At 54.1% G+C, this 27567-nt stretch overlaps 1 protein-coding gene across 1 annotated transcript; it reads right to left on the bottom strand.

Moving 5' to 3' along the window:
- Window positions 1-1706: 1706 nt before the first annotated feature.
- Window positions 1707-26087, bottom strand: CTDSP2 (CTD small phosphatase 2). The gene is made up of 8 exons (XM_043564629.1): window positions 25470-26087; window positions 11243-11391; window positions 9358-9396; window positions 8840-8941; window positions 8180-8236; window positions 6076-6168; window positions 5734-5919; window positions 1707-5534 (listed from the first exon to the last, which is right to left on the bottom strand). The coding sequence occupies exons 1-8, from the start codon at window positions 25531-25533 to the stop codon at window positions 5409-5411; spliced, it is 816 nt and encodes a 271-aa protein (XP_043420564.1). The 5' UTR covers window positions 25534-26087; the 3' UTR covers window positions 1707-5408.
- Window positions 26088-27567: the final 1480 nt, after the last annotated feature.

The following is a 27567-nucleotide window of genomic DNA, read 5'->3' on the forward strand; positions in this document are numbered from 1 at the left end:
GACAAGGGCCAGTGAATTCATTCGTTGAAAATAGTCAAGCTTCCACCTGGTAGAATCGGCATTCATCAGGGCTGTGAGTCTGAGAGGCCAAAAGCAGTCCCATTTCCCAGCAGGGACTTAGCAACAGGGAAGGAGCTCACTGGGCCAAGGTCCCCCCACTTAAGGAGAGGACATGCTCAAGGAAGGGACTTCCTGCCTCCCTGGGACACCCAGAAAAGTTGATGGCAGCTGTGGCATCAAAGTCCCCCAAAGCTCAATCTCTCCCTCCCTCTTCTCCAAGTCCTTATTAATTCAGGACTTTTGAGGCCCCTGCAGAAACCCTTGGGGTGGGGTGCAGTTTTGGAGGCCCAGGCTAAAAGCCAGCGGCCCTTAACTCTCACAGATCCCCCTGTGAACGGAGCCCAAGCAGAGGAAGCAGTTCTAACCTCCGCCTTGGCCCACGCCGCCTTTCCAAGAGACGTGTGAAAGGGGTAGTCTCCACACTTCCCAGCTTTTGAAAACAGTGCTCTATCTGTTCAGTGGTTTCTAACAAGGGCCTTAACTTCGCAGCAGGAAGTTTGCACAACTCGTTACAAACTCCTGGTTTAATCCTTTAAAAGCCTCATCCAAGAAGACAAAGGCACAGAAATGTCGATCTCCTCTTCCCTTCGTTTCTTCCTTGCTCAGTAGGATTGCTCTGCTGATGGACACCCACACACCAAATAGACCTTACCTTGCCTTCTTCTCCCCCGCCGGTCTTCCTGGTTTTCTGGCGAGAAAGTAGCAGCAGTTCCGGAGAACCAACCCAAAGCAGAAGGTGCCAGGTTCCGCTGCCTTAGCCTAGTAATGGCTGCACAGACCACTGCCTTATATTTGCTTGTGTTTGCATCTTAACCTCATTTTCCCAGTCCTGGCCAATCACCGCCAACCTAGCCCTGGGCTTGACTTATTCAAACCAGAGGGGAAGCTTTATCTGTTCCTATTCAAAACAGCAGAAAGAAGTGCAGACTTTTAAAGGCTTCTTTTCTCTTTTAACTCCAGCTCCACGCCCTGATCTAATTGATTTTTTTTTTTAAAGTGCATCACCCATCAATAATGCAGGGAAGAGGGTGGGAGGATATGAAATTCGCCATATTGTAGATATGGATGCATTATGCTGATGACAGGAGGCAGGGGCCAGAGCTGCCCCGAGTGCCTGTGATGTCCAGGCTAGCAAATGCCTCCCCGAGAAGCTTCTGGGCATTTCTCAGAGGGAGGGAAGTCTAGGAGAGGGGCGATCAGGTCATCCTGTTTTGCTCCTTAGGGTCTCCTTTGGGGTCCAAACATTATTGGAGTGCCTATTATGTGCCAAGAACCATGCTGGACTCCCAAGTTCTAGGGATCCCGCTTTGGGAGCATCAGTAAGGAACATGGGAGAGTGATGACTCCCGTCCCTCGGGGCTTCTGGTTCGCCCTCAGAAGTTGATAGGACACCAAGTGTATGATTATTAAGCACCTGGATGGCAATGGAGTTGGTTCCAAACAGGGGCCAAGAAAGAACTAATGCAGCCCGACTTCTGTAACCTTGAGCAGAAGCCCAGTGCTGAGTCTGCAGCTGGTCTCCCAGCCGGAGGCAGCCGCTTGGCCAGCCTGGGTGCGCCAGCTTCGTCGTGACAGAAGGGGCTGCAAGGCAAGACGAGTGTGCCTGCTAAGTGCCCAAATGAGTAACAGCAAGGTCAAGAAGCAACTCCCATTCCTGGATGGGTTTTTTAAAACCCGCTTTTATTAATTAATTGTAAGTAATACAAATATTCCAAAAATATAAACAGACACTTAATGGCGTCCTACATTTCAAGTTTTTGAATACAACAAATTTATCAAACCATGAATCTGTAAGCAAGGTAGTCAGAGTCCCGTAGCCCAGTCACAGTGGGAAGCAGACGCCCTGCCCTCCAAATGGCATCTTGAGGGGGAAAGTGGCATGACCTGGAATGTGTCAAACTTGGGATACTATACGCAAAGCTCAAGGGGCCCAAAGAGGGTCTGCTCTGGGGCCGACCCCGACGGCAGGCACAGGACAGTGGGTCAGACCTCCGCCTTCCCTCCCCTGCTCGAATGCAAATATTTATTGGCATTTTAAAAAAGAGAAAGATAAAACGAACTCCATTTTACAAAAAATGACTGAGGAACAGAGTGGTAACCGATTGAAGACCTGAAGGGGGAAATAGGCTTACCTTCCACAGACAATTGGCCTGGCTGGGAATGGGAGGGAGGACAGCCTTCCCTGGGGGCTGCCCTACTGAAGGAGGCCTCAGGAACAGGGTAGGGGGAGCAGATTTAAATGGGATCCATTTCCCAGGGAATGACTGCCTTTCTACACTTCCCATGCTTTTAGCACAAAGATGCTTCTGGGCCACTGTTTATAGAGGTGAGTTTATACATTTACAAAATGGTCAAAATCTTTGGGAGGCAGGAGGAACTAAACGGAAGGTCCCAGGTTAACTGAAGGCAAATGTACTCAACCTCTTTATAGTAAGGGACCCCTGGGCCTACAGAGCGTCCCCTCTACAATGTGCAGAGTGACAACTCTTACCTTGACCGTTTCCAGACTGGTCCTGTGTCCAAAGCTCCCCCTATGAGAGGGACACGAACATCAGGCTTTTGATTTAGAAGCCCAATCAGAGAGACACAGTGTGTCCCTGAAGAGGCACCTTAAAGAACTGACCCTGGCAGTTGGGCAGGTTCCTGGCATGGCTTGGACGGGGGCTGACCAGGCACAGCGGCCGACTGCCTCCTGAAGACAGTCTCGGACAGGAAGGGCTGCTGGGAAGCCCCAGAACACATCCTGGGCTGAACTGGCTCCCTCCCAATCCTGCCCTCCTCCAAAATGGAGTCTGGCCTGATTCCTCTAAGGAGCGAGTTTTGCAATCATCACTTGCCCCTAACACACTGTGGAACTGGAAGCCAGACAGCAAAGGACTTCAGGTTGGCTCTGGTCCACACGGACGGACCCTGTTTAGGCTTATTTGGCTGAGCTGCTTCTCTGCAGACGGCAGGAGAAAGGGGACAGTGGGAATATGGGATTTCTGTTAAGGAACTGCAGGTGGGCAGGGCTTCACATAGAAGCAGCAGGGACACCCCTCACCAAGCTAACCGGGGGCTCTGGTCATGAGTCACACTCGGGGCATTTGGATAGGCCTGGTAGGAAAGGGGGAGGCACAGGCTCTTCCTTCACCTGGAGAAACATGGAGACCCAAAGGAGGGCAGAGAGGGACCTAAGAACTGGATCAGCTTAGAGCCTCTTATTGCTTATTTAGTCAGAAAAGCTTGGCTGGGCCCAGATGGCAGATGTGGCCCAGGGGCTAACACTTAGGGTGGGGCTTGGGAGAGACACCCCAAGGCATTAGGGTAGAGGCCGAGCCAGGGCCTTAGAATCAGAAGCTCCCATCTTCCTTCAGGAGGTACCCCTCCCTGGCTAGCACCGGAGCCCTCTTCCCCTGCTTGCAGGACCCCGGGGGCCCCGGAGAAGGATACTGGCGGAAAGGGCCACACGAGCTTTGGGGACCTCTGTTCCACTTCTGTGACACCAAAGGGAAAGACCAGGCCCTTTGGCCTCAGGACGAGGAGGGGAGGTGGTAGCACACAATGCTGGAGAAAGACCCTCGTCAGCCCAGTGCCACTCAGGACACCAAGCTGCTGCCCTACCGCCCGCTTTGCTCAAAACTCATCAATTCCTCAGGCCGGACCCAGTGTGGATCCAGTGTGGACACTGCAAAGGGTAACAGGGCTAGGAGTCCTGGGGGGGGGGGGGGCGGCGGGGGTGGTGTCCTCACACCTGAAGCAACTCACAAAGGCTCTGTGACACCTGCCTCCAGGGAAAACAGAACTGGGGAGGGGAGAGGAACTCCCTCCTGCCCTAGAAGGAGAAGGGAGGGGAGGCCGTGATTAAGGCAGTGATGCTGAGGTGGGGCTCAGCTCCTGAGGGGAACCCCTTGTGCTCCCAATTCCAGCAGTACTTCCTTCCCCTTTTGTTTTCCATCCTCAGGAAACATCCATTTTGTGGCTATTTTTTGTCTTTTAAAGCATTCACTACTGAGAAAGTCTGAAAGCCGGGGGGGGGGGGGGGAAGCAAAGTGCAGGTGTGTCAAGGGCTCACTCACACCTGATGCGAGAAGCAAGCGGCACGTGCATTATGCTGGCAAATGAAATGACGACAATGCCCGTTCCCCTCAGCCCAGGGAAAGCAGGAGTGCCTCTGAGGCCCCGGAGGAAAAAAAGCAACAGCCAAGAGGGAGGAAGACAGGAGTAGACGGAGAGAGGCACAGGCCAGGCCCAGGGGAAGACACAACGGGAAAGAGCCCTGCCCAAGAAGTAGGAGGGGCCGGGCGGGGAGCGCCCTTCCCGGACTTTGGAACACAAGCCCTCGCACCAGCACCAGCAGAGAATCCCTGAAGCACAGACTTAGGGACGCAGTCCCATACTCAGCTGATCTACAAGCCAAGGGGACACACACATTCATGCTTGGGGGGGGGGGTCTTCCTCCTCCCTGCACCCCCAGAGCCTCCCACATTCATCACAGGCCCAGGGCTGCAGCTCTGTCAGAAACAAAACAGGCCCAACACTCCATGTTTAGAAACAGAATTTTAAAACAGAGTCGGAAGAACGGAAATCAGTTATCTGTCCTCTTCCAGGGTAGGGAGAAGACCTCCTTCCCCACAGGTTCAAGACTATGGCTGGGTGGTGAGGAAGGCAGGCCCGGAGCCCGAGCCTTGGGGAGACACAGAAAGGGCCCGTGCCAGGCACTTGGCTGGAGGCGAGTGTAGCCCTCGGACCACAGGACGTGATGGCCACTGGGGCTACCGGTTCTGGAAACAAGCTTTCATCTTGCCAGAAACGTTGTCTTTCTGTATGCAGAAAGCTGGCTGGAGAAAGGTTTCAGAAAGGTGTGTGCCTGGGACACCCGACGGCAGCCTTGGACTCCCTTTCTCCTTGGCACGAGCCTTACAACACTGAGGAAAGGTGCTGGGTTTGGCAGCAAAAGCCTTCAATCGTCTTCATCCCTATCGAGCTCAGCGGCTCCCAGGGTGACCGGACAGGAGACAGACTAACTCTGGAGTCTTCATCTTTCAGTTTCTCCCTCAACATGAAACACTTATATCCCGGGGCCGCAGTTCAAGGGGAGACACACATATACACACAGACACACACAGACACAGACACACACACACTCACATCTGGGAGCCCAACTCAGGGAGCAGGCAGCTCTAGGTGCCGTCGGTCTGGGATGTGCCCGCTTGGCATCTATCCTGTCCTAAAGCTCTTTCCAACCACTTCTATTCCCAGGCCCCGTTTGGTGAGATGCTCCAGCTTCCGCTCTGTCAGGCTGGTCATAAAGGCACAGTGTAGGAAAGTCCCCTACTGGGATGGCCATTGCTCGGAAGCAGGGAAGGCTAAGGGGCCCGCAGCTGCCCGAGGCTGGTGTAGACATCCTCTGCTCCGCTCAACTCCTCAAAGATTGGGATTAGGTTCAGCAACTCAGTGTCTGCCATGTCATCAAACCAAGACTGCACGGGCACCTAGGGCAGGGAAGAGGCAGCATAAATCTCCTGCCAGTTCCTCCCTCCCTTGCCCCAAAGCCCCAGGAAGCTGGCTGGGTACACCTGGGTGCCATGCTCCTCTGGAGAAGCCCGGGCTTCCGATGCCCACTCCCTCTCCCCTCTGCCCGGGACTGGGGCTCCCCAGTCCCTGCGGTGTGGCTGTGTCCGGACCACTCACTGCGTTTTCTGGGTGGAAGATGTAAGAAGCAGGAGAGTTGTCCAGAATGAGGGTTTTCCTCAGATCCCTTCCCAGGCGGCTGAGGTCCTTGACATAGCAGCCTTGGTGGAACACACAGGACTCCCGGAACAGGCGGGCCCGGAACACCCCGCACCTGTCCAGCAGGTCCGTCACTGGGTCGGCATACTAGAAGAGAAGGTGCTTTTGCTCAGATGCAGTCCTGGCTCCCCCCGCCCCCACCACCGTGGCTTCCCGTGGCCCAGCAAGGGGCTGCGGGACACCCCCGCCTTGCGGCTGCCACAGCCGCTCTTGGTGCCTGACTTCCCTCCCGCCCTCAGGTACCTTGGCCAGGCTGGCAGTGAAGAGAACACATTCAAAGAGCTCCCCCATTCGTCTCAGGAACTCATCCACGTAAGGCCTCTTGAGCACATACACCTGAGGAAAAGCAGAGAGGCTTGTTGGAGGCAGCCCCGTGAGGGTGAAGCACTGCTCATCCGTCAGCGTCACCACATCCACAAAGACCGGCAGGCAGGTTCACACCATTCCTGGTCCGGCCCCTCCGCCCCAACCTCTGGGGCCACCTGGCTGGAAACCTTCTGCACCCCCCCCCCCCCCCCACACACACACAAGGGCACTGTATCACCTCCTCACCCGGCTTCTGCGGGCTTAGCGGCCCAACCTTGACCCAGCTCAGGAAGAAATGCACGCGCCTCTGTCCCAGAAGCCATCTCTGTTTCGGGCGGCGAACCATCAGCTGCCTCCAGAAACAAGTAATCAAGAATAGGCCTCACAGACGGAAACAGCCTATCCTGGATTACTTGAATCCAGCCACAGCCTCTGTGGGAGCTTCCTGTCCTTGGCTCTGGCGGGACACTCTGTCCAGGTCACCATCACGCAAGCCTTGGTGGAAACCAAGGCTGAAACCACACGCCCTCACACAGCTTCTCTGAAATGCACCAGGGAGAAGGGACTTCTCTCTGTCAGTGACCAGGTCAGATGCTCTGCGTCTTGCTCAAGCCCCACACCTGTCTGTGCTTGCTCCAGCCAGCCGCCCCGAACGCTCATGCCCACCTTTAATCATCTTGCACGTTTCGGCCTGAAAGGCTCATGGGCCACATGTACCTCATCGCTCTGCATCTACCGCTTCCCTGCCTCCGGGATCTCTCTTTCCCCTAGCCTCGATGCTACCAGAACCATTCCTTCAATGCTCTTGTTATCCACGGCACTCCCTGCTCAACGAGCACGTGCCTGCCATGACTCTCCCTCTTTGGAGGTGGCCCGAACCGGCCACTGACTCACCACACCGCTGGTGGCTTTGCCACAGGAACCCTCAGCTCCAAGCAGCCACAACTAGGTTCCCCTGGATTTGCCATTTCTTCAACCTTCAACAAGTCCCTCCCTCTTCCTGGATGTTTATCAAGCCTGGCATCCCCTTGCCCCTCTTTTGCAGGTAGCCACGCGCCAATTTTAATCTCAGCTGTTTTTCACGATTCATGCTGCTCCTTGTTAATCAGGAGTTCACAGTGCGTATCTGCCCGTTTGCAAATATGCCTTCGTCTGGTCTCTGTGGGTTTTGTACATCTCCACATGTGCAAATGGACTGTAAAGGGTAGCTGGGCAGAGGCTGACCAGTCCAAGGGCAGAGGTGGTGTTAGGGATGAAAGCCTCTAGGGGACAGAGGACAGCGGTGACTTGGCAGGGAAGCCTCAATCCCCTCCTTCTCTACACATAAGTCTTCTATTTGACCAGGCCATGTGAGCATGTATCAGGGCAACCCGGGTGTTGTTCCTGGTGCTTCCTGACGCGCAAGCAGACCTTCTGGGCAAGCATTTGGAGTAAATGCTTTTTCGCTATCAACACCTCATGATCCTGGACTGAGCAGGCTATGCAGGGCCAGAGCCTAAGCTTCCTTGGATTTAAGTGCTCTTTGAATAACATTTACCGGGAGAGAATCCAGTGTAGGGACCCAAGGGGAGGGGGAGTAGAAAAGCTTCACAGAGGGAAGTGGAGAAGCCAGGGCTGGGGAGGAAGAAATTCCTTAGCCAGGAGGAGTGGGTGGGCCCGGGGAGAACAGGAAACAGCTAGTACTGGCTTCCTTGCCTGTTAACAGGCAGAGACACCACCTCTTCAGGATTAGAGGAAGTATCCTCGTTTAATAGCACTGGCCACATTGGCCAGGAGGTGGTATTCAGTAGATCACAGCTATTACTATTATTAAATGATACTTTAATTTTAAACAGCTTGGCTTCAAAGCAAAAAAAGATGACAGCTGGATGGGGATGGATGAGAAGCGGATTTTTTTTTTAAGATCAGAAAGCCTGGAGTGTGAGAGGTTCCGATACAGAAAGGAGGATGAAGCTGCAGGAGAGGGACCAGTGACGGAGCACGCCAGAGGGGTGGAGGCCCCGAGGCCTCTAGGCTGGCTGTGGCCTGGCAGGCAGCTCACCTGGTGAGTGGTCCCCTCAATCTCAACAGGCACTATGAAATCGGCGTTGTTGATTGGCTGGAAAGCAGAAAAGTTAATGAGGTCAGCATGGTACGAAGGAGACAAAAAGCCTCGGCCACACCCCCACACGCGTGAGCACACGGTCCCTGCCACAGCACCACTGCGCTGTCCCCTGGGAGGGGCGGGGAGAAACAGGTCTCAGAGACTCCAGGAAGCTCCTCCCACCACCCTACTAAGAAGCACGCACAGTATCCCCTCCAGGTTTTCCTTACTGCCACCACCCCCAATTTTACCAGAGCTGAAAGAATTTCAGGATCTTCTTCAGTTAACGAACATCCTGACAAAATGGAGGGGGGCGAGGTTCGAGGCTGATTCAAACCCTCTTATATAGGCCTGCCCTGTACAGAGCCCTGGTGGTTCTCCGGGCTGTGTGACAGACAAAGCCCGTTGGCAGTGACTGGGTGGAGCAGGGATTCCTATTCAATATTCTTCCATGTGGCCCCCGAATATGTGTGATGCCAGTGTGGCCAAAATGGCAGAGCCCCCATCCCCCACCCAGCTCCCCTGCCTCATCAACTTTATGCTGCCTCTGAGCACCTTCAGTTAGACAGGCAAGACAGCCCGAGATGGGCGTAGGGAGGACTCCAGATACGGAGTTACCTTAAAGGAGCTATGCACAAGGGTTTCATCCAAGTCGATGACCACGCAGATCCTTCCTTGATCTTCCTCTGTCACCTCTGGGAGCAGGCAGGTCCCCGGGATCTGAAACCAGAGCCAGGCTGCCGAGGTCTGCCACCAGGAAAGGCCAAGTGTTCTCTTCAGCAGAACTCTGGGAAGAACCAGGCTCATCGAGAACGCAGAAGACCCCCGAGTTCGACCCAGAAGAGGTGCCGTTTGAAGGCCAAGAAGTACACAAAGATGGAGTTGGCTCGTCGGCTCCAGCCTCCCACCGGACTATGGAATGATCTGGACACTGAGATGCAGGCCAGGGCGGCTGTGGGACGGATGTCAGCTGTCCCCCCCAAAAGCTAATGTCTTTGCAGAGTGGGCCCTCAGCAAATATCTGGGACAAATGGCTTCCCAGGGTGGGGCCAGCCAGGCACTGAGGAATAAGGGCGTCACCCAATGTGATCACAGGGTCTGGGGCTTTTGGGCATGTACCTGTCAGATTCCCATACCTGATAAAACTGGTACTGGAGACAGTGGAGCAGATCCGACTGTGGGAGGAAAGGAAACAGTCAGTACCGACCGGCCAATGCTGTCCTACCTGAAGCCCACTGCTTCCGCCTCAGGCCTGGTGGGTAAAATTCTCCCCAAGTTCCCAGCCCCCTGGAACGTAGGGCATAACAAAAATGACTTTTCTTTCCTTCCCTTTCCATTTATTCTGAGAGAACAAGCGTGTGCACGAGTAGGGGGAGGGGCAGAGAGAGAATCTTAAGCAGACTCTGCGCCCAGCACAGAGTCCTACCGGGGGCTCAGTCTCCCAACGGTGAGATCATGACCTGAGCCGAAATTAAGAGTCAGACGCTTGACCCACTGAGCCACCCAGGCGCACTTTTTTTTTTTTTTAAAGTAAGCTCTATACCCAACGTGGGGCTTGAATTCATGACCCTGAAGTCAAGAGTCACATGCTCTGCCACTAAGTCAGTCAGGTGCCCCAAAAGTGACTTTTCTTAAGAGCTGCACAGGAAAGGGGAAAGGCCAGAGCTGCCTTTCAACATCAGGTCTGATGAAGGATGGAGAAGGCAGTGTCTCAGTTGGACAAACCGAGGGACAGGGAACTCAGTGGCTGATGCAGGGACACGGGAATCAGACAACCAAAATCGGAACTCCTCACTGTGGTGGTTCAGCGTCTTTGTGAGTCCTGGAACCCAGGCTTCTCTTTGAACATGTGTTTTCTATACTCTCTTCTGGGGGTGACACACAGTGCGGGGAGGGCACCGAGCCCCTAGGATACATCAAGTATGCCAACATGAGCCCACACTGTGGGTCCTGAAACGTGAGGGGGGGTGGAGTACAGAAAGGTCAGAAAGGCTTCCCTGGCCTTTTGCTAATAATAGAGATGTTGTTATGACTGTAAAACGTGATACCTTGAGGAAACATTAAAATCCTAGCATTTAGAAAAAATTCACGTTGGCATTTTAGTGTATTTCCTTCAAGTCTGTTTTAGCAGCCCTTCCCCCCATAATATGTAATTTCACATTCTGCTTTTAGACTTAATGTTGTGACTCAATACTTTTTCCGTGTTACTGTGAACTTTGTAAGAATCAATTGCTAAGTAATACTGTCACGTTGCACTTTATTTAAGTGCACTTCCGCCTACTGAGTAATGCACTGATGCATGTCTTCAGCCTGGTTTTGAGAGAGGAATCGGACAGCTAGACCTTGGTTATTTTGGAAAGAAGTAACCAATGGCATTGGGGGCAGATGGGTTTTTGGTCAGGGCTGTGCCCACCCTTGAAATGCCAGACATACCTTCTGTTCACTGAGAGGCTCAAAGACACCCATAAATTTCCCAATGTCCCCCCAAGACAGGTGAGAGTGCTGGAGTGTGGCAGAATTTCAAGAAGTCAAGTAACTTGGAAGACAGCTTTGCATAGTAAACAACAACAACAAACACAGGTGTCACAGCCAGAGAGATGGGGGCTTGCACTCTGATACTACTTACTATTTATTAACCACTAACTCTTCAGGGGCTACACAGACCCTCTGGATCTCTGTTTCCAGGTGTGTAAGTGGGAAGAGCCTGTGACCCTCCCTGCCAGGCTGCCGGTTGCACCACATGAGACAGTATATGCAAAGCGCCTTGTATGGTTCCTGGAACATGGGAGGATCTGGACCAGAGGGGCTCTCAGAAACCACAGGGATATCTGCATGGCCCACATCGCAAATGGAAGCCAGGAGAAAGAAAATGGGCCACTCTAGGAAAGCCAGAGGAGGGGCCTCTGAGCCAGAGGTCTTTGAGACTTCAGGGAGGACTACCTTTGCCCACATGCCACGGCTGCAGGGGCCCCCACTAGCAGTCCCCTCCTTGCTGGCGTCCCACCACCCTGATCTAGCTACCTTAGCAATGGTGTTGGCTTCCTCCTTGTATGCGGAGAGCTCAGTGGAGGAGCTGGACTGGCCAACATGCTGGGCGCGAAAACAGCAGAAAAAGGCCTTGAAGATGTTCCGTCCACGAGGTTTCTTAGGAGATGACTTGGAGACCAGGCCTAGGGCAGAGGGAATGATGAGGCATTAGCTACCAGGTGACTCTGTCCACAGGTGGCCCTGTGCCCGTATCCCCTCCAGTCCGGAAGCCCCACCAGGGCACAAGCCACGTGCTGGGCAGATCACCAAATACAGTCAACACTGAAACACACACGCTTATTCTGACGGTTCTCTAAAGCAAAGGCAGCAGGAATCCCCACTCTCTGGTTTAGGAAATGAGCTGCAGAGGATTCGGTCTTCACTCTCTGGTCGGGAGGGGCACCAGGTATCGAGTCCAGGTGTCCTGCACTCTGGAAGTGGCACACTGAAGGAACCCTCAGAAGTAAAATTCACCAGCGCAAAAATCCTCCTCGACTAACCCCAGTTCGCAGAACTAGCCGTTCTACACGAGGGAGAAACCTAGGCCCCTGCAAGTCAGTGGAGCTGTGGTTCTGTTCAGGGTCAGCCTCCCTAGAAGCTGGGTCAGTGGCGGCAGGACTGAGGCCAGACTGGAAACAACAGGTTAGAAAACAGAACAGCTGCAGCCCAAGGAAGAAGCGTGCTCCTCCTTCACTGCCCCAGCCACTGTCCCTGCTGCTCTCCCCTCAAAGGCATGAGGCCTGATCCGTAAGCACAGGCACGCTGACCCCTGGGAAACACACCTGGTGTCGCGTTCTAAGCTAACGGCCTTGCTTCTAGACCAGAGCTGCCCCGTCAGTCTAGCCTTTGTAACTCAGGCTTTGGACATACAAAGCCATGTTAACAGGACGCTCAGCAAGGCAGCCCCAGAAAAGCCAAGCTGATACAAAAAGCTATGGGCATTACAGGATCAACCAGAAATGGACTTCAGGGTATCTTTCCAGTGCCTCTTGCTTTTACAGGAACTGTTCTGGCAACTGTGCAGCAAGTGTAGGAAGACACGGTGGGTCCTGTGGCCAGGAGGTGGCGCCACATAACTGCTGCCAGACTGGTCCCCAGCCACAGGTCTCCACCTAGGCGGGAGGGGCTGAGGATTAAACCCAGCCCACTTCACCATAAAGCATGGGGCAAACTACAGTGCAGGAAACAAAATGAATCTGGAAACGCTTGTCTTTGTGGGGGGTTAAAAAGGCAAACAGAATGTGGCACCAAGGACAACCCTCCTCTGGCTGTTCCCTTTATGAAGGGAAGGGGGAGGCAAGCAGGTGGGGCCCACCCCAAAGCAAGGTAGGGGTTAGTCGTCAGAGCACAGAGGCCCTTGCAGAGAGGCGGTGGGACAGCCATTTAATATTCAGTTGCAGCCGCCTGGAACCCTGCAGAGGAGAGAAAACCAAACTCTATTCCTCATGACCCAGGGTGAGGAAATGGCCGCTGAACAGCAGTCAGTCAAGTGGCAGCCAGCACTGCCCGGCCAATCTACTCCCTCTGACTCAACAGAAGCAGAGGGGCTTCCTGCAGGTGCAGGCTGGCATCTCTGCCCTTCAGAGCTCGTTCTCCCTCCCTGGGTGAGGCCAGACCCCCTGACACTGGTATGATCATTAGAAACCTTCCAGTAAGTGATCAGGCCTCCCTGGCAATTTGCCTACATACCCGGGGATCACCCTTGAGCTCTTGGCCCCAGTGGAAAAAGCAAGATTTCCAGGGACTGGGGATTCTGTGATAAAAGGAAGAAGTTGCACTGGGGCCCCCTCACCACACCCCCACCAAGGCCCCTGTATCAAAGAGACAAACCTCAGAGCAGAGCCCAGTACTAAAGAGCAGGATGCGCGGCTCCTTGGACTTTTTCCTACTCTTAATAATCTATGCAGGAATCAGAGGGCAAGGGCGGCTTCTCCACCTGCCTGTATGGCCCACATTCAATTCCAAGCCCGGGTACTCCAGCAGACGCTGACACAAAGCTCCAAGACCAAAGCTGAACCATCACTTTTCCTTTGGTTTATGGTTTCTTCGCGCAGAACCACATTCAGAGGCTTAACCCGGGCACGGAGCCTTTCTTAAAAGGCCACACAGCCCGAGCCTTTCCTGAAGAGAGGCCGTCAAGAACGCAGTCAGCATCTTAGTGACAGACAATGTGAAGGCTGAGTAATCTTAAGAGGCAGGGGGGTGAAAGGGGCAGCTGGCTGGGGCCACAGAGAGGCCTGGCCGGTGCCCACTGCGGGACGCCCAACAGGCAGAGGCGCTTGGGCCTTAGACGCAGAGCTTGGTGGGGTGGGGGGCAGGGCTCCTCAGCTTCATCTGGACTCAGCAGGGGATGAAGGTCTTCTCAAAAACACAATGTGACCAGGCAGCCCCTGGGCCTCAGGGACCACAAATGCCTTGACCTCGGGGGCAGGCGCCTGGAGCAGAGCACAGAGCTGTGGCGCCTAGGGAGGGTATCCCAGGCCCACAGCAGCAAGGTCAATACCCCGCATGCCCCTCTGTTGGGGCCCTACTTCCCTCAATCCTTCTCCAGGCTGTCTGTCCTCCTTATATTTACCAACACTGCCTCCGAGAATCTATCAGGGCCTCTTTAGCCTCCCCTCAACATGGCTGCCTCTTGATGGGGCCTGTAATGGCCTTGGCCGAGAGCATTCACCAGCCTCTGGAGCTCTGCACAGCAGGTACTCAGTAACTGTGACTGGCTCAGCGAACAACTGCGGGAACTCCAGGGCCCTGGGTGTCACTACTACGGAGCCCGGCCCCGTGGAAGCCTTCGCAGGTTTGCAACAACCCGGAAGACTTAGAAACAGAAAAGCATTCTCTATGTGAGGACAGTGAGGCAGGCACTGGAGGAGCGGAGCACCTGAGGCAATCCTGTTCGTCGTTCCGTGCCTTAGTCATGTTTACCACGAACTGATGACGTGCCAGCCCTCTCTTAGGACACTTGACACCATTACTTCATTTAATCCTCACTACAAACCCATTTGTAGGCACTAATGCCCCGTTTTACAGAAGCAAGACTGAAGCAGAGAGGTTAAGCAACTACTCCAGGTTACACAGGTAGTATGAGAGCAGAGCCATTGAACCTAGATCTGCTAACCCAGAGCCAGAGCTCTTACCCACTACCCCACAGGGCCCCTGACAGGGGGCATCATGTACATTTATTCATATGACAGCAGGGACGCTTGTTTGTTCTACTCCTCTCTAGGCTAGGATGGTAAAGGATTAGTTTGGGGCCCACCCCCCTCCTTCACTGTCCTCTTGGGCAGGCCATGAAAGGTGCAAGGCTCTGGGATTCCACCCCAGGGCTCGCTTCACCCCCATCCCAGTCCTGCACCTGCTCTGACAGATACCTCTGGGAAATCAAGAGGACAATGGCGGAGGGAGAAGGGTAAGGGCTGGAGACAGGGCCTCTGGCCCGAGACCTGCTTTGTTCAGTGGGTTTAAGGGTAAGGGGGAACACTCATCAGAGTGGGATCTGAAACTTGTGTCAAAGAGTCTTTCAGAGGCTCCTTTCAGCCGGCACTCAGTATTATGCCCCTGACGGCCAAGGGCCCCTAAACCCCCTTCCGGGGCCGGGAACATGGGGCACGAGAGGACTTCCAGGTCCCTGGGGATTTCATTGCACACGGTCTCCCAAACAGGGAGGGCAGGATTCCAGGGGGTGCCATGGAGCCCCATAACTAGCTGCTCTCCCTCGTTCATTCCGCCTGCTACCCGCTTTGTGGACACCCAGCCTTCCTCTCCTGCCCGGCCACCGACCCGCATCTGCTCTCCCTGCTCCAAACATCTGGTGTGGGCCTGAGCGTCGGAGAGGACCAGCACAGACCTAATGAGGGGACCTCTGGCTTAAGAAGAAAGCGAGCAGGTGGCTGAGAACAGGGAAGCCAAGCCACTCCTCCAGTTCACTGGTGCAAGGCTTCCTGCCAAGGCAGGGTGTGAAAAGAAGGTGGGGTATGGCAGGGACCCCCGCTCCGAGTATCGCCTGGGCTGGAGGCCAGACCCTGCCAGTTACTGACTCTGACGTACAGCCTCTTTGACCCTCGGTTTCCTCATCCACTACCTGGGATAACACCAAGACCTCCCTCCTGAGTGAAGGGAGAAACAAAACCTGCCCTTCGCACGGCAACGTGCCGCGCAAACTCTACAACTCAATGCTGTGCTCGTTTTAATCATCTAAAGGGAGATGACCACTAGTGAGCAACACTGTGACCTCACTGCAGGAGACCGACAACAGGGGACCAGGGGCCCTCCCGCTCCCAGCATGTGGCTGAAGCTCCAGAGGAGATTTGTGAGCGAGGTGCCAAAGGACTCTGATCGTGAGCAGGTTTCACGAAGTCTAAACAGCCCCTACCTTCTTCCAAATCCACTACAAAAGTTGTTTCCCAGCTTGCAAACACCCTGGCTAATATTCTACAAATAACAGGAAAGCAGGTGAGGCTGCTCCACTTGAAATAAACAGTGCCCTCTCTCCATCTGTCTACCACCGCTGCCCCCAAGAAGCACCAGATGGGGACGCTATTTGCCTCTGCCTCTTAAGAAGCTTGTGCATGTACAGGCCTGCGCGCACACACACGCGCACGCACACACACACACACACACACACACACACACACACAGATGAAGACTGGCTTTGCCAGGACAACACTATTTATAACCCTCTTCTGAAGGTCAGGTTCAGATATCACCGTTGCCAACAACACAGCTTCGTGTCCCAGCAAAGGAACTCCTCACACATCCGCCTAGGAGTCGGCAGAAGGCAAGCTCTCAGGCAATCGGGTTTTAACAAGCCCATTCACGTAGAAGGATGCTTTCTTGGTTCCCTCAGAAGTACTTCCTTCCCCACCATTTCCCATCCCCCCATAAGCAAAGGATTTAGTCTGGCTATCACTATAAAATGGCCTCTCTGAGGGGCCTCCCTCCCCTTAGCTATTGGAGGAAGGAGAGTATTTGGAGCATTTCCGGCCCTTCTTGGCCAGCTGCCTGGGCCCTGCAGCCAAGACACGTCTGATTGGGGCTCCCCATGGAGAGGAGTCCTCCCAGGTCCACAGCAAGGGGCTCCTGGGCCTTGGCTGGGGATAGGCCCTGAAGTGCCAGGTGGACGGAAGGGCTCCTTGGACCAGCAGGTGAGTCGGCAGGGGAACAAGAGGCTGAGAGATGCCTAGACATCCCCCACACAGAAAAGACTGGAAACAATGGGGAGGGTATACCAGTTTTCACAATGTCAATTGCTGACACTGTTTTCTGCAGGTGACAAGGCAGGCAGGGCTTCACGCAGCTCAGCACCAGCTCCCGAAGTTCCAAAGAGCAACTGTGAATGTGATGGTACGGACTTTTAAAAGTAGTTTTAGGGGCGCCTGGGTGGCGCAGTCGGTTAAGCATCCGACTTCAGCCAGGTCACGATCTCACGGTCCGTGAGTTCGAGCCCCGCGTCGGGCTCTGGGCTGATGGCTCAGAGCCTGGAGCCTGTTTCCGATTCTGTGTCTCCCTCTCTTTCTGCCCCTCCCCCGTTCATGCTCTGTCTCTCTCTGTCCCAAAAATAAATAAACGCTGAAAAAAAAATTAAAAAAAAAAAAAAAAAGTAGTTTTAGGGGCACCTGGGTGGCTCAGTCAGTTAAGTGTCTGACTTCAGCTCAGGTCGTGATCTCGCGGTCTGTGGGTTCGAGCCCCGCGTCGGGCTCTGTGCTGACAGCTCAGAGCCTGGAGCCTGTTTCAGATTCTGTGTCTCCCTCTCTCTGACCCTCCCCCGTTCATGCTCTGTCTCTCTCTGTCCCAAAAATAAATAAAGGCTAAAAAAAAAATTAAAAAAATAATAAAAGTAGTTTTAGCCAGGCTCTTTAGCTCACACCAGCATGTTCTATGCTGGTGCCCTCCCTGCTCTCCCGCATCCAGGCTGATTTATTCATGTGGTGTCTCTGTTAGTCCCCTTCTCTGAGCGGGACAGCTCCTTGTATCTCCGTTTCTTCTAAGAAAGAAGAGCTTTTTTCAGTCCCGAGTCTTTAATGCCACCTGTAGGGTGGGGGGGTCACAGGTCACTAGCTATTCACCTCCTGCCCTTCCCCCTGCCTCTTCCCCCCCAACAATCTGGTCAACGATCTCAACACAGGGCCTCAATTTTAGGGACCTCCCTCAAGAAAGACCGTCCTGGGAGCAGAGGATTCCTGGTAACTTCTCAAACATGATCAAGATACTCTATCAAGCAACCTTTATACAAGTCATGGCCAAGACACCCACCTAGGCAGCTCTAACATACTTTAAAACCACACTGGGGTGGGGCTGGGGTTCCCAGAGGCAGCAGCAGGTCCTGGACTAGGGCCGAAGAAGCCGTTTCCTCACATAGGTGTCAGCGGAAGGCTCAGCCCCCAGCCGCACACCAGAGGGCTCTCAGTGGACAAGCGAGCGATGGCCCACAGTGGCAGCTGAGACAGACAAGAGATACCATCCGGGAGAACCCAGAGAGCTGGATTCTGCCCCTGCCTCTGCCAGAGGCCTCGCCCCACGCACGCCAACTAGGGCAGAGATGTCATCGTGGGGGCCTGGAAACCACCTTTGCCCACCTTGAGCCTCTCTCTCCCCGTGGAGGTGCTGAGCAGGCCCCTGCGGGAGGCTGGGAAGCTAAGAGAAATCTGCCTAGCAGGACAGAAACACCTTGGTGGCTGTTTCAGCCCTGGTCTTGGCTCTCTGGCCGACTCCTGGAATGCTGGATTTGGTGGAAGGCCCCGAAGAACCCGGTGCCTCTTTCCCCCCCAGCTCCGTAAGCCCGCTTTCCGTGACATATGCATGAGCGAGACGAAGAGCAGTGAAGGCACAGGATAAAACGAGGGACCCTCAACCACCTCTCCTCCGACGGGTGAAAAAGACAGTGGTTACCCAAAGGGCCACGGACTTGGGTTTACATCCTGGCTCTACCACATATAAGGTATGTGGCCTTGGGCCTCAGTCTCTTCATCTGTAGATGGGAACTACCTACCTATTCCACCAAGCTGTGAGAATTATAAGGAGCCTGGGGTGTGGCCCGGCTCTAGTGTCAGCTGCTAGTCGTTCAGAGTAAGGCACTTTCATATCCTAATCTCGATCTCAAAATGTTCCCACTGACACAGACCACAGAGATTTCTTCTCATCCCAGAGGTCACACAGAGGTAGTGACAGGGCCAAGCCTGGGAAGTGGCCTTCCAGGGGACTCCACAAAAACCAATCAGTCTCTCTCTCTCTCTCTCTCACATACACACACACACTCACTCACTGAGGTTGACCAACCAGTTCCTTCCTTCCTCTAGTCACTTGGCCTCTGCAGAAAGACTGGAAGGAGTCTGCCAGGGAAGGACTGCCAGGGAGTCTGTCCGCCTCCAGGGAAACTCACCTGCTCCTACCACACCCCTCCGCTTCACCTGGGATCAGCCAACCGGTATAGGTGTGTCCAACTGAGAAAGCACTGAGCTAGAAGTCAAGAAACCCCGCCCCACTTCGGCTTCTCAACCAGCTTTGTGGTCTTGCCTGAGGCGCAACCTCTCTGTGGCTCAGTTTCCTCACAGGTCAATGGGAAAATGTCGACACTACAGGGTCCCTTACAAGGTGGCTTCAGATTACCTGAAGCTTGTGCTTTTAGAAAGTGGAATGCACAATGCAAATAAATGAGAGGCAGTGCGGGTCATGGTTAAGGCTTGACTCTGGAGTCAGGGTCCTGGCTGACACTCACTAGCCGTGTGTCCTTGGACAAGGTGCTTCAGCTCTCAGCGGAGTTTTCCTCATCTGTGAAGTAGAGATAATTCCCATCTCTCATCTCCCAAGTCATTGTGAGGATTTAATGAGATGCTAGATATAAAAAACCAGGAACAGTGTCTGGTCCATGGTAAGTGCTCTATAAATCTCATCAGGGATCATTACTCTGTCCGTTCACACTCAGAAAACTTTAGGATTCCCCTTTACGAGCCACCGGATCTTTAACAAACAGCAAAACTGGATCCCTCCGGGGGACTCTTCCTGCTCAGGGCTAAGCAGGCAGTTGGGGCCATTGCTGTGTTTACCTGGCTCTTCTCCAGGGACACTTGTCAGAATCATAGGGAGCATTTGGAACACACACATGCCTGGCCCACCTGCTCATGCTCTGATTCGGCAGGACCCAGGTGGGGTCTATATTTTTAGTAAGTGTCACAGGAGATCCTGATGTGTGTCCCTGGCTGAGGGACAATACCTAAAGGTTGCCAGTGGTCCTTGACTAACCCTTCCAGGACTGGAGGATGATTCAGCCAGCGGCCCCTTGGTCCCTCTTCCCACCATGTCTCACTGGCTCAGTGTCTCTGCTATCTCAGAGGACTTGTACCAGCGGGGTCTGGTTTTTCTCTCTAGGAGTACTTGCTCTATCACGGAGTCAAAAAGCCTGCTATCTCTTTTTGCAGACCCCTGTTCCTGTGAAGGAGGGGCCCCAACCCCATTCTGCTATGGAAACAGAGGAGCTGGGACTCACCACACTGGGAAGGCACTCCCACAGCCTGTGTTGTGCCATTTGAGCCTTCCCATGAATCTGCCTGGCTCTCACTGGGAATGGGGCTACACTTGTTCCCTGAGAACGGTGCAGGTGGGGAAGAGCAAATTCTACAGGATGCAAAAGCTATTCGTTCCTCAAGAAACGAGAGTAGGTATAGAGTAAAGACAGAGTATGAGCAAAGTCTCAATTTTAGGGGGCAAAAGAAGGACTAGCGGCACTTGGAAAGGGAAGGCAACTGTCAGGAGATGTACTCAGAGATCAGGTTCAGGGCTGACCCCTAGAAGAGGTGACCAATAAAACAGGACATACACACCTACTGCCTAGAGGGAGGCTGGGTGCTCCCTGGAGTACTCATTCTGTAATAACAGACCTGATGCAGGCACACAGACCTGAAAGGGCTGGGCCCTTTGCTGGACAAAGAAACTCTGTTCTAGTTGGTTTCTGGTCCAGAGAGGCTTCTAGTTCTAAGTCAATGTCTCCACTTTGATTTCTACTGGTTCCTTCATAAGAGTTGCACGTTAATAAGCTCATCTATAGTTCCCAGTTGGGAACTATGCCTCCATTTCAGAAGAGGGAGGGAATTATGTCAGGGCCACACCCAATCCCATGACCCCAAGACAAGTGAGTTAATTCTGTGCTTTGCGAGCAGGCTGGCCTGAGATAGGATGAAAAGCAATTTAAGGCTGCTTTTTGTGCTTTCTCAATCTGTACCCCCAAACCACAGCAGCAAAGACACAGCTTAAGAGCATCTATTTCTTTCCGAAATCCCAGTTTTTATTTCTCTCCTTGTTACTAGAATTCCCTAAAAGAAATGTGAATCTCACTGCGTCCATTAACCCTCCTACAACGCAGCACAGAGTTGTCCTAAGTGTTGATTATATCCATTTCTGAGAGGCTGAGCAACTGCTCAGAAGGCTTGGACTTCAGAAACTCTTCACAGGAGGGGCATGGCTCCCTGGCCTCCCATCCCCAGATGCCCAGACGCCAGGCAGAGCGGCAGATGCCCTAAGGCACACGCTACTCGCATTAGTGCAGATAAAACCCCATTCCAAGTCACACAGGCACAAAGAAGGGGTCTATGCAGCAAGGCTGTTTGCAAGCCTCAGAGGCTGATTCTTCCAGAAGGCCCAAGCCCCCACATCAGTGTCCCCTCTGACCCCCAGCCACCTGTCTTTAACAATAAAACCCACATGACCCTGTGCTGTTTGCACTCTGTCCTTGGGGGAATGGGAGGAGGAATGAGCAGTGGTCTGGCTGTGTAAAAAAGAAGGACATTAATGTTTATCAATCATCTCCTAAGTACTAGGCATTACAGAAGTATAAATATCAATATTCCTATTTCACAGATAAGTCACTCAGAACACTAAAGTGATTTGTTAAGTCTCACTGTGAATAAGAAAAGCAGGGATGTGCACCCAGGCCTGAAGCAAGGAACTCTGCTTCTGAAACAAATTTTTTTTTTTTAATTAAAAAAAAATGTTTGTTTATTCTTGACATAGAGAGTGTGTGAGAGCAGGGGAGGGGCAGACAGGCAGACACAGAGTCTGAAGCAGGCTCCAGGCTCTGAGCTGTCAGCACAGAGCCCAACGCAGGGCTCAAACCCACTAACTGTGAGATCATGACCTGAACTGAAGTTGGACGCTTAGCCAACTGAGCCACCGAGGCGCCCCAACAATTCTTTGAAGTAACAATGAACACCTTGCTGCCCCTGCCCTCCACCCCTTCCCATTTCACCCAACACAACAAGCAAACTTCCCAAGATGGGAATAAAAGACACTATTCCTAAATGACCCAAAAGTTAGCAGGAAGAAAGCTGACGAGGAAGAGGCAGGGATATACATTTGCATATAGATATGTATACTTTTGCATATTGTCTGTCTTTCCTTTTCCTTTTTTTATAAATACTGCTATTATTTAATTCTCCACCGAGGGGCTGGGAGCATCAATCCACCTTGGCTAGAAACATGACTTCTACAGTATGCACCATCTTGACAAAGCCCACGAGCATAAAAGATGTGGCCATTCCCACAGAGGACGAAACAGCATCTCCACTGCCAGTTTCGGTAAGACCCCTATAGTGGAGAAGGGAGGAGACAGAAACACCACCACCTGTGCCATCTCTGAAGGGTGTTTCACAGCAATTCCGAAGTCCTTCTCCACAGAGAGCTATGCCAGTCAAAAGCAGCAGCAGAATGGCAAACTCCCAGCCTCAGGATGTTAAAAATTTACAAACTTGGTTGCGGAGTTAGCAGCACTCTCCTGGGCTATTCCAGAGGGAACAAACACAATCTTTAAGTCACCACACAGGCCCCTATCCCACTCCAAGATGGAGGAAAAACTCCAAAGGAGACTTGCAGGGAGCCTCAGAGCCTCAAAGAGGCCAAGACTGAGAGTGGATGGGGACACATGCACCCCGGACCCACAAAGAGCAAACTGAGGAAGAAAGCCCCAACGACATTTGTTCTGAGCTTTTCAAGTGAAGGGCCTGCCTCCGACATGAGAAGCGTTTGAGCTTTTTCATGAGAGAATAGGGCAGAATTTCCTCCTTATGGGGAGAAAGCAGGAGATAGAAAAATGTGCCACCGTCCTGATTCTGGGGGATGGTCAGCTACCAGAACCTGTGCAGTTTCTCATGTGAGAAGACAATCCCCACACTCTCCCTGAGAGGAAGGGTCATTAGGTCTCATGGAAAACAAAAAAAGGACCTGATTCCCCCCTGCCCCCCCCCCCCAACTGTGGGTCACTTTGAGCCCTGGAAGAGGCTGCCTCCACTCCCTCCTCTTACGCAGAGAGGTGACAAGTTTGGTCCTGTTTCCTGGGCTTTTCCCCCATCTAACTCTAAAACCCCATGGCACAACCTCCCAGCAGCGGGGCCTGCACTCTCGTATGGGGCTGTAATAAATGGCTGTTCTCTGGCCAAACTGGTATTAACTTTTCCTTTTTACTTTTGATGTTACACACAACCCTGTCCTTGCTGTACCAGGAAGCCATTTCACCCATCTGGCTGGGAAGATGATCCAATTTTGGTCCTTTTATCATCAATGCTTTCAGTAACTTTTTTCTACTTCCCTTGCTGTAATTACTTTTGAATCATCAACACACCCAGCCAGCCCTAAAGCTCCAAGAACAGAATGCTAAAAAGGAAAAACACACACACACACACACACACACACAAACCTAAAATCCTGTAATGGCAAACAACCTCACTAAAAAGCCACCCAAGCTGAGAGCAATTTAGTTTTCTCCTAGAAATTTACTTATTAATAAACTGCATCACACCCCCTCCCCTTTTTTTCAAAGGAGGCAGGAGGGCACAGAGATGGGATGCTGGCAGAAAAGGGGCAAGGAACTCATAAAGGAGAGAATTAAAACATCTTCTCCCCACCCCCACTTAAAAAAAAAAAAGGATGCAGGATTTGTAAATAAGGAGAGACTCAGAAAGTTGGCTTGCTGGTTGCTGGGTGCCCAGGCAGCCCAGGAAAATAGTATGTCTTCTCTGGAATGCAGTCCAATTACATGGAGAAAGACCCATGGTTGCTGGCTTGGGAATTCAGATTCCTCCAGGGATAAGTCTGAAGGACAAACCACACACAAAAAGGAAAACAAAAAACGTAACTCCAAGAAAATCCAACCAACATCAGCAACCCAACACTGTACAGAAGCCAGCTGCTCCGCTTCCTGCTGTCATCTATTCTGTTCCCCAACACAGGCCCTTGTGGCTGAAACGGCCAGCTGATACGTAAGATGCCCCTTCAGCAGTCCTGCTCTGTCTCACTCCTGGTGTGATTCCCTCACCAGGAAGGCACCCTCTAGAGCCTCTGCAAGAGAAGGACCAGAGCAGGGAAGCACAGGGTGGTTCTTCCCAAGTGTCATTAACACAGAAGGATTCCTATGGAATCCTTCCACGCCTAAGCTCTTCACTTATGGCTACCTCCTGGGATGAGACTGGGACCAGGCAGGAGTCAAGTTCTCAACCCAGAAAGCCTCCGCTCTTCAGGCCTCAGCACAGCTGGGCTGCCAGCAGAGGTGAAGTTGCCCCTGGGGTCACACAACCTAGTTAGTGATGCAGCCAGGAGAGCAGGGCAGAGGGAGGCAGGGGTTTTTCTGGGGTTGGGATCTGAACAGGCAAAGCTCTCCCCCTCCCCAGGGCAAGCTTAATTTAAAGAAGGCCAGAAATTCAGGAAGCACACAGTGCCCCCTCCCCAATCCCTTCCACTCCAGGAAATAGGGAAAGGCTGACACTAGCAGCCCTTGCCCCTAGGCAAGTTAGGGGAGCTCCTTGGGACTGTGAACCCCAGGAATAAGTGACCTGCTGACTAATGTTTCCAAATAGGGGGGATGTGGGCGACACCGAGGCACCGCAGCTGGCCACCCACCAGGGTCTAGGCCTGGATACGTTCAATTGCAGTACTGGCCCTGCACGTCCTGTTCTGGGGGGGTCGGAGGAAGGGCAGGAACGCTTCAGATTTGGTACCAAGAGCGTGCTTTCCCCAGTCTCAGGGCCAGGTGGCCTCAGTCCGGGAAGTTCTCCAGAAAAAAACAAAAACAAAAAAAAACCCACAAAAAAACAAACACCCCAAAAAACCGACGCTAGTCCTTACTCCTGGCAGAAATTCTGTCCACTATTTTAGACACATTCCTCAAGGCTCCAGGAGGAACGTGGGGGAGGGGAAAAAGAGTTTCGGGGCTTCCAGTCACCGAACTAAGAGATTCCACCCTCGGGCCCGACCTTTCCCCGCCCTCGGGAGAGGCCGAGGCCTTACCCCGCTCCGATCGCCAAGACCACCCCAGAGAGGGCCCGCGACCCCCTCGCGTCTGCACCTGACCCTCAGGAAGGCGGGGGCCGCGAGCTGCTGCCCACGGAGAACTCGCACTTTTTCGCTGCGCGATTCAGAAACACGCCGGGTCTGATGCCATCCGGCGAATTATGTAACCAGGGACACCGCTCCCGGGCTAAACAAACGCGGCTCTGTGTGTGCAGCGGCGGCCCCGGGGAAGCGCACCGGGGCAGGGAGGGGCTCTGGCCGGGCCTCGGGGTCGGGCTCGTAGGCTCAGCAAACGCGGCAGGAGGCAGCCCAGCCGGAGCGCCGCGCCGCCGAGGTCCCGGGCCCAGCGCAGGGCCGCGGGCGGGCCAAGAGGTCCCGCAGGCTCGGCCCCTCCCCCACCGCGGCCGCCCCCGCCCCCAGGCGGTGAACTTGGTCCCAAGTCCCGCAGGACGCCGTCACCGCCCGCGGCCACCGCGACCTCGGCCTTAGGGAGCCGCTGGGAAGTGCTGGACTCCAGTTCCGGCTCCATTCCAGCTCGGGACCCCTCCGTCCCCCTTCCCACCCCTCTCCCCGCCGTTCTGGGGCGGCTGCGCGCCGTCGTGCGGGAAAGTGACGACCCCACCTCCCAACTCAGGAGGGGACGGACGCTGGTGACTCGCGCTTCGAGCGCTACTCCTCAGTCTCTCTATACGGGGGGAGGGGGTGCAGGACGGGGTGACAGCTGCGCGGATGACGCCCCTCCCCCTCGGGCGCCGGGAGCCCGGGCCCCGCACCGCCCCCATGGGGGTCTGAGTGCGGACAGAGACGCGGGGGCGGATGGACTAGCGAGTCTGGTCGGAATCTAAGGCTCTGATCCCCGGGAGGTCAGGGGCCGGGACTCGGGTTCGGGGCTTGTGCTAGCCCCCCACCCGCCCGGGGGCGACGCAAAGTTTTGGGAAGTTGCTGCCCCTACCTTGCTTGGTGAGCACCAGGGCGTCTTCCCTCCGCGCCTGGGTGATGATGGAGCCGTGTTCCATCTAACAATCCCGCGGGCCCGGGCTGGCTGGGCGGGAGGACCGGCGGGCGCGCAGGCTGGGCTGGGCTGGGGGGCCTGGGCGGGGGCCCGCTCCGGCTCCGGCTCCCGAGACTCGGACTCCCACAGCTGTTCACATCCCTGCTCTCGTTCCCTCCCTGGGCCGGGAAGGGAGGCGGCCTGTACGGAGGGCGGGCGGCCCGGGCAGCGGCTCCCCGGTTGCCCCCGGCCCCGATCCCCCGGCAGCAGCTCCGGGCTCCTCAGTTTGGGTCCAACATGGAGAATCCGGAGCGAAAACAAGAGGAGGAAATGGGACACGGGGCGGTTTCCAGGCTCCCCCCTCCCCTCCGTACTCCGGATAAACAACCCGCGGCTGCAGCGCCCACCCCCGCGCGCCTCCTGGCTCCGGACCCGGCCTCTCCACGGCCGGCCAGTGCCTGCCGCTCCGGAGCACCGTCCTAGGCCCCAGGACCCTTCACCTGTGAGCTGCTGGGGCTGCGGAACATCCGGAGCTTTGCTATTTTGTTACGGAAAAAGCGAATCCCCGAGGGGGGTGGGGTGGCGGGCGGGCAGGCTGGTGGGGGAGACTTGAAACCGCTCCGGCGCTCCAATTGGCCCTCTTGGAGAAAAGGGGCGTGGCCCCTCCTTACTATGCGGTGCGAGGACCCAACAACATTCCAGGCGTTGCGGCCACGCCCCCGGGCCACTCCCCCCCTCGCCCCGCTGCGGCCTCCCAGTCTCCTCGGCCACACCCCCTTCCCAACTACTTAAAAGGACACTCCAAAGCTCACGTTTCCCTACTCGGTGCTTGTGTGTTCACGTCTGTGCGTCTCTTCTCGGGTAACCAGGGCAAGCCGCGAAGCCTAACCCAGGTTGGGTCAGGATGGGAGGGTTCGGGGCAGTTTTCTTACTTCCTGCTTGGCCCTCGAATCGTGAACCCCCAGTTTCACATAAAAGAGTACAACCATTGAATCCCGAAAGGGATGTGTTGGGGGGGGGCGGTGAGGGGGAGGCAGACTCAGGATCCCAGAATATCAGAACTGGAACTGATTTCGGGACGGTCTCAGCCCCCCCCCCCCCCCCACCACTTCAAATGAGACATGAGTTTCAGGGCTTTGCTCAAAGCCCCTCACTCATTCCCATTCAGGGCTTACTCTCCTCCCCCCACCCCCCCCTAACCCGGTAGTCCCAACCTCAGTTTAGATGGATAGAGGTCTCTAAGGGAAGAGCTTTTGCTCAGTGACCTCAATGCTGCCCTCCCTCTTTGCTCTTAGGCCTCAGACACCCTCCCTTGGCTATGGCTCCTGGACTTTCAAGGCTGTAGGTGAGGGACACACACACACACACATACACACACACACACACACACACACACACTTGTTCCCAAGAGGCTCCAGAAGGGCAAGTTTTAACTCCATATTAGATCCTTCCCAGTGAGCTACATCTGTCCACAGGTGATGTGGGCTGCCTTGGGAGGAAGGGAACCATTCAACACTGGCAGGAGTGATGTAGGGTGAGATTGCACTGGGTGACTTATGAGCTATTCGAACCCTAATAGTACCTGATTTAATGGAACTCACCGACCAAGGAAGGGGCTTCCAGAAGGTAAGGACTTCTCTGGTCTCTGATAGCTGGGAGCAGCTGATGGACTTCCCTCTGCAGTTCCCATTGCCCAACTTACACCAGGTCTCACTAGGAGGTGGAGGACAAGTAGGTCATATCTGAACTCTCCAGGTACCATCAAATACCTGACCCCCACAGTCCCTCCTTCATGAGGACAGGTGTGGTTGTGATGTGTATCAGCCTGTGTGCCTTAATAGTGCTCGTGTGGGCCTGTTTCTTCTGTTCCTACACACACATTGACAAAACCTTTTTATATAACACTATTTTAATGGAAATGCTGTTTTTCCAAAATGAGAGCTGTTACAGAAGATCTGAATGATGCTTATGTAACTTTAAAAACTGAGTTTGGGTAGATCTTAATTTGTTAACGGAAGGGGAAAGGGAGGCGTTCTTGTGTATTTATCTCCCATCATTA

This window comes from Prionailurus bengalensis, chromosome B4 (assembly GCF_016509475.1).
Source record: "Prionailurus bengalensis isolate Pbe53 chromosome B4, Fcat_Pben_1.1_paternal_pri, whole genome shotgun sequence".
NCBI classification, from domain to species: Eukaryota; Metazoa; Chordata; class Mammalia; order Carnivora; family Felidae; genus Prionailurus; species Prionailurus bengalensis.

What these genes read in the sequence shown, in the direction of transcription:
- CTDSP2 (XM_043564629.1), bottom strand. Translation starts at nt 25,533, where the DNA reads ATGGAACACGGCTCCATCATCACCCAGGCGCGGAGGGAAGACGCCCTG. An exon ending in AAGCCAACACCATTGCTAAG is followed by an intron (nt 9,397 to 11,242) that starts GTAGCTAGATCA and finishes TTCCTCCCACAG; the next exon opens with TCGGATCTGCTCCACTGTCT. An exon ending in TCACTGCCAGCCTGGCCAAG is followed by an intron (nt 5,920 to 6,075) that starts GTACCTGAGGGC and finishes CTTCTCTTCTAG; the next exon opens with TATGCCGACCCAGTGACGGA.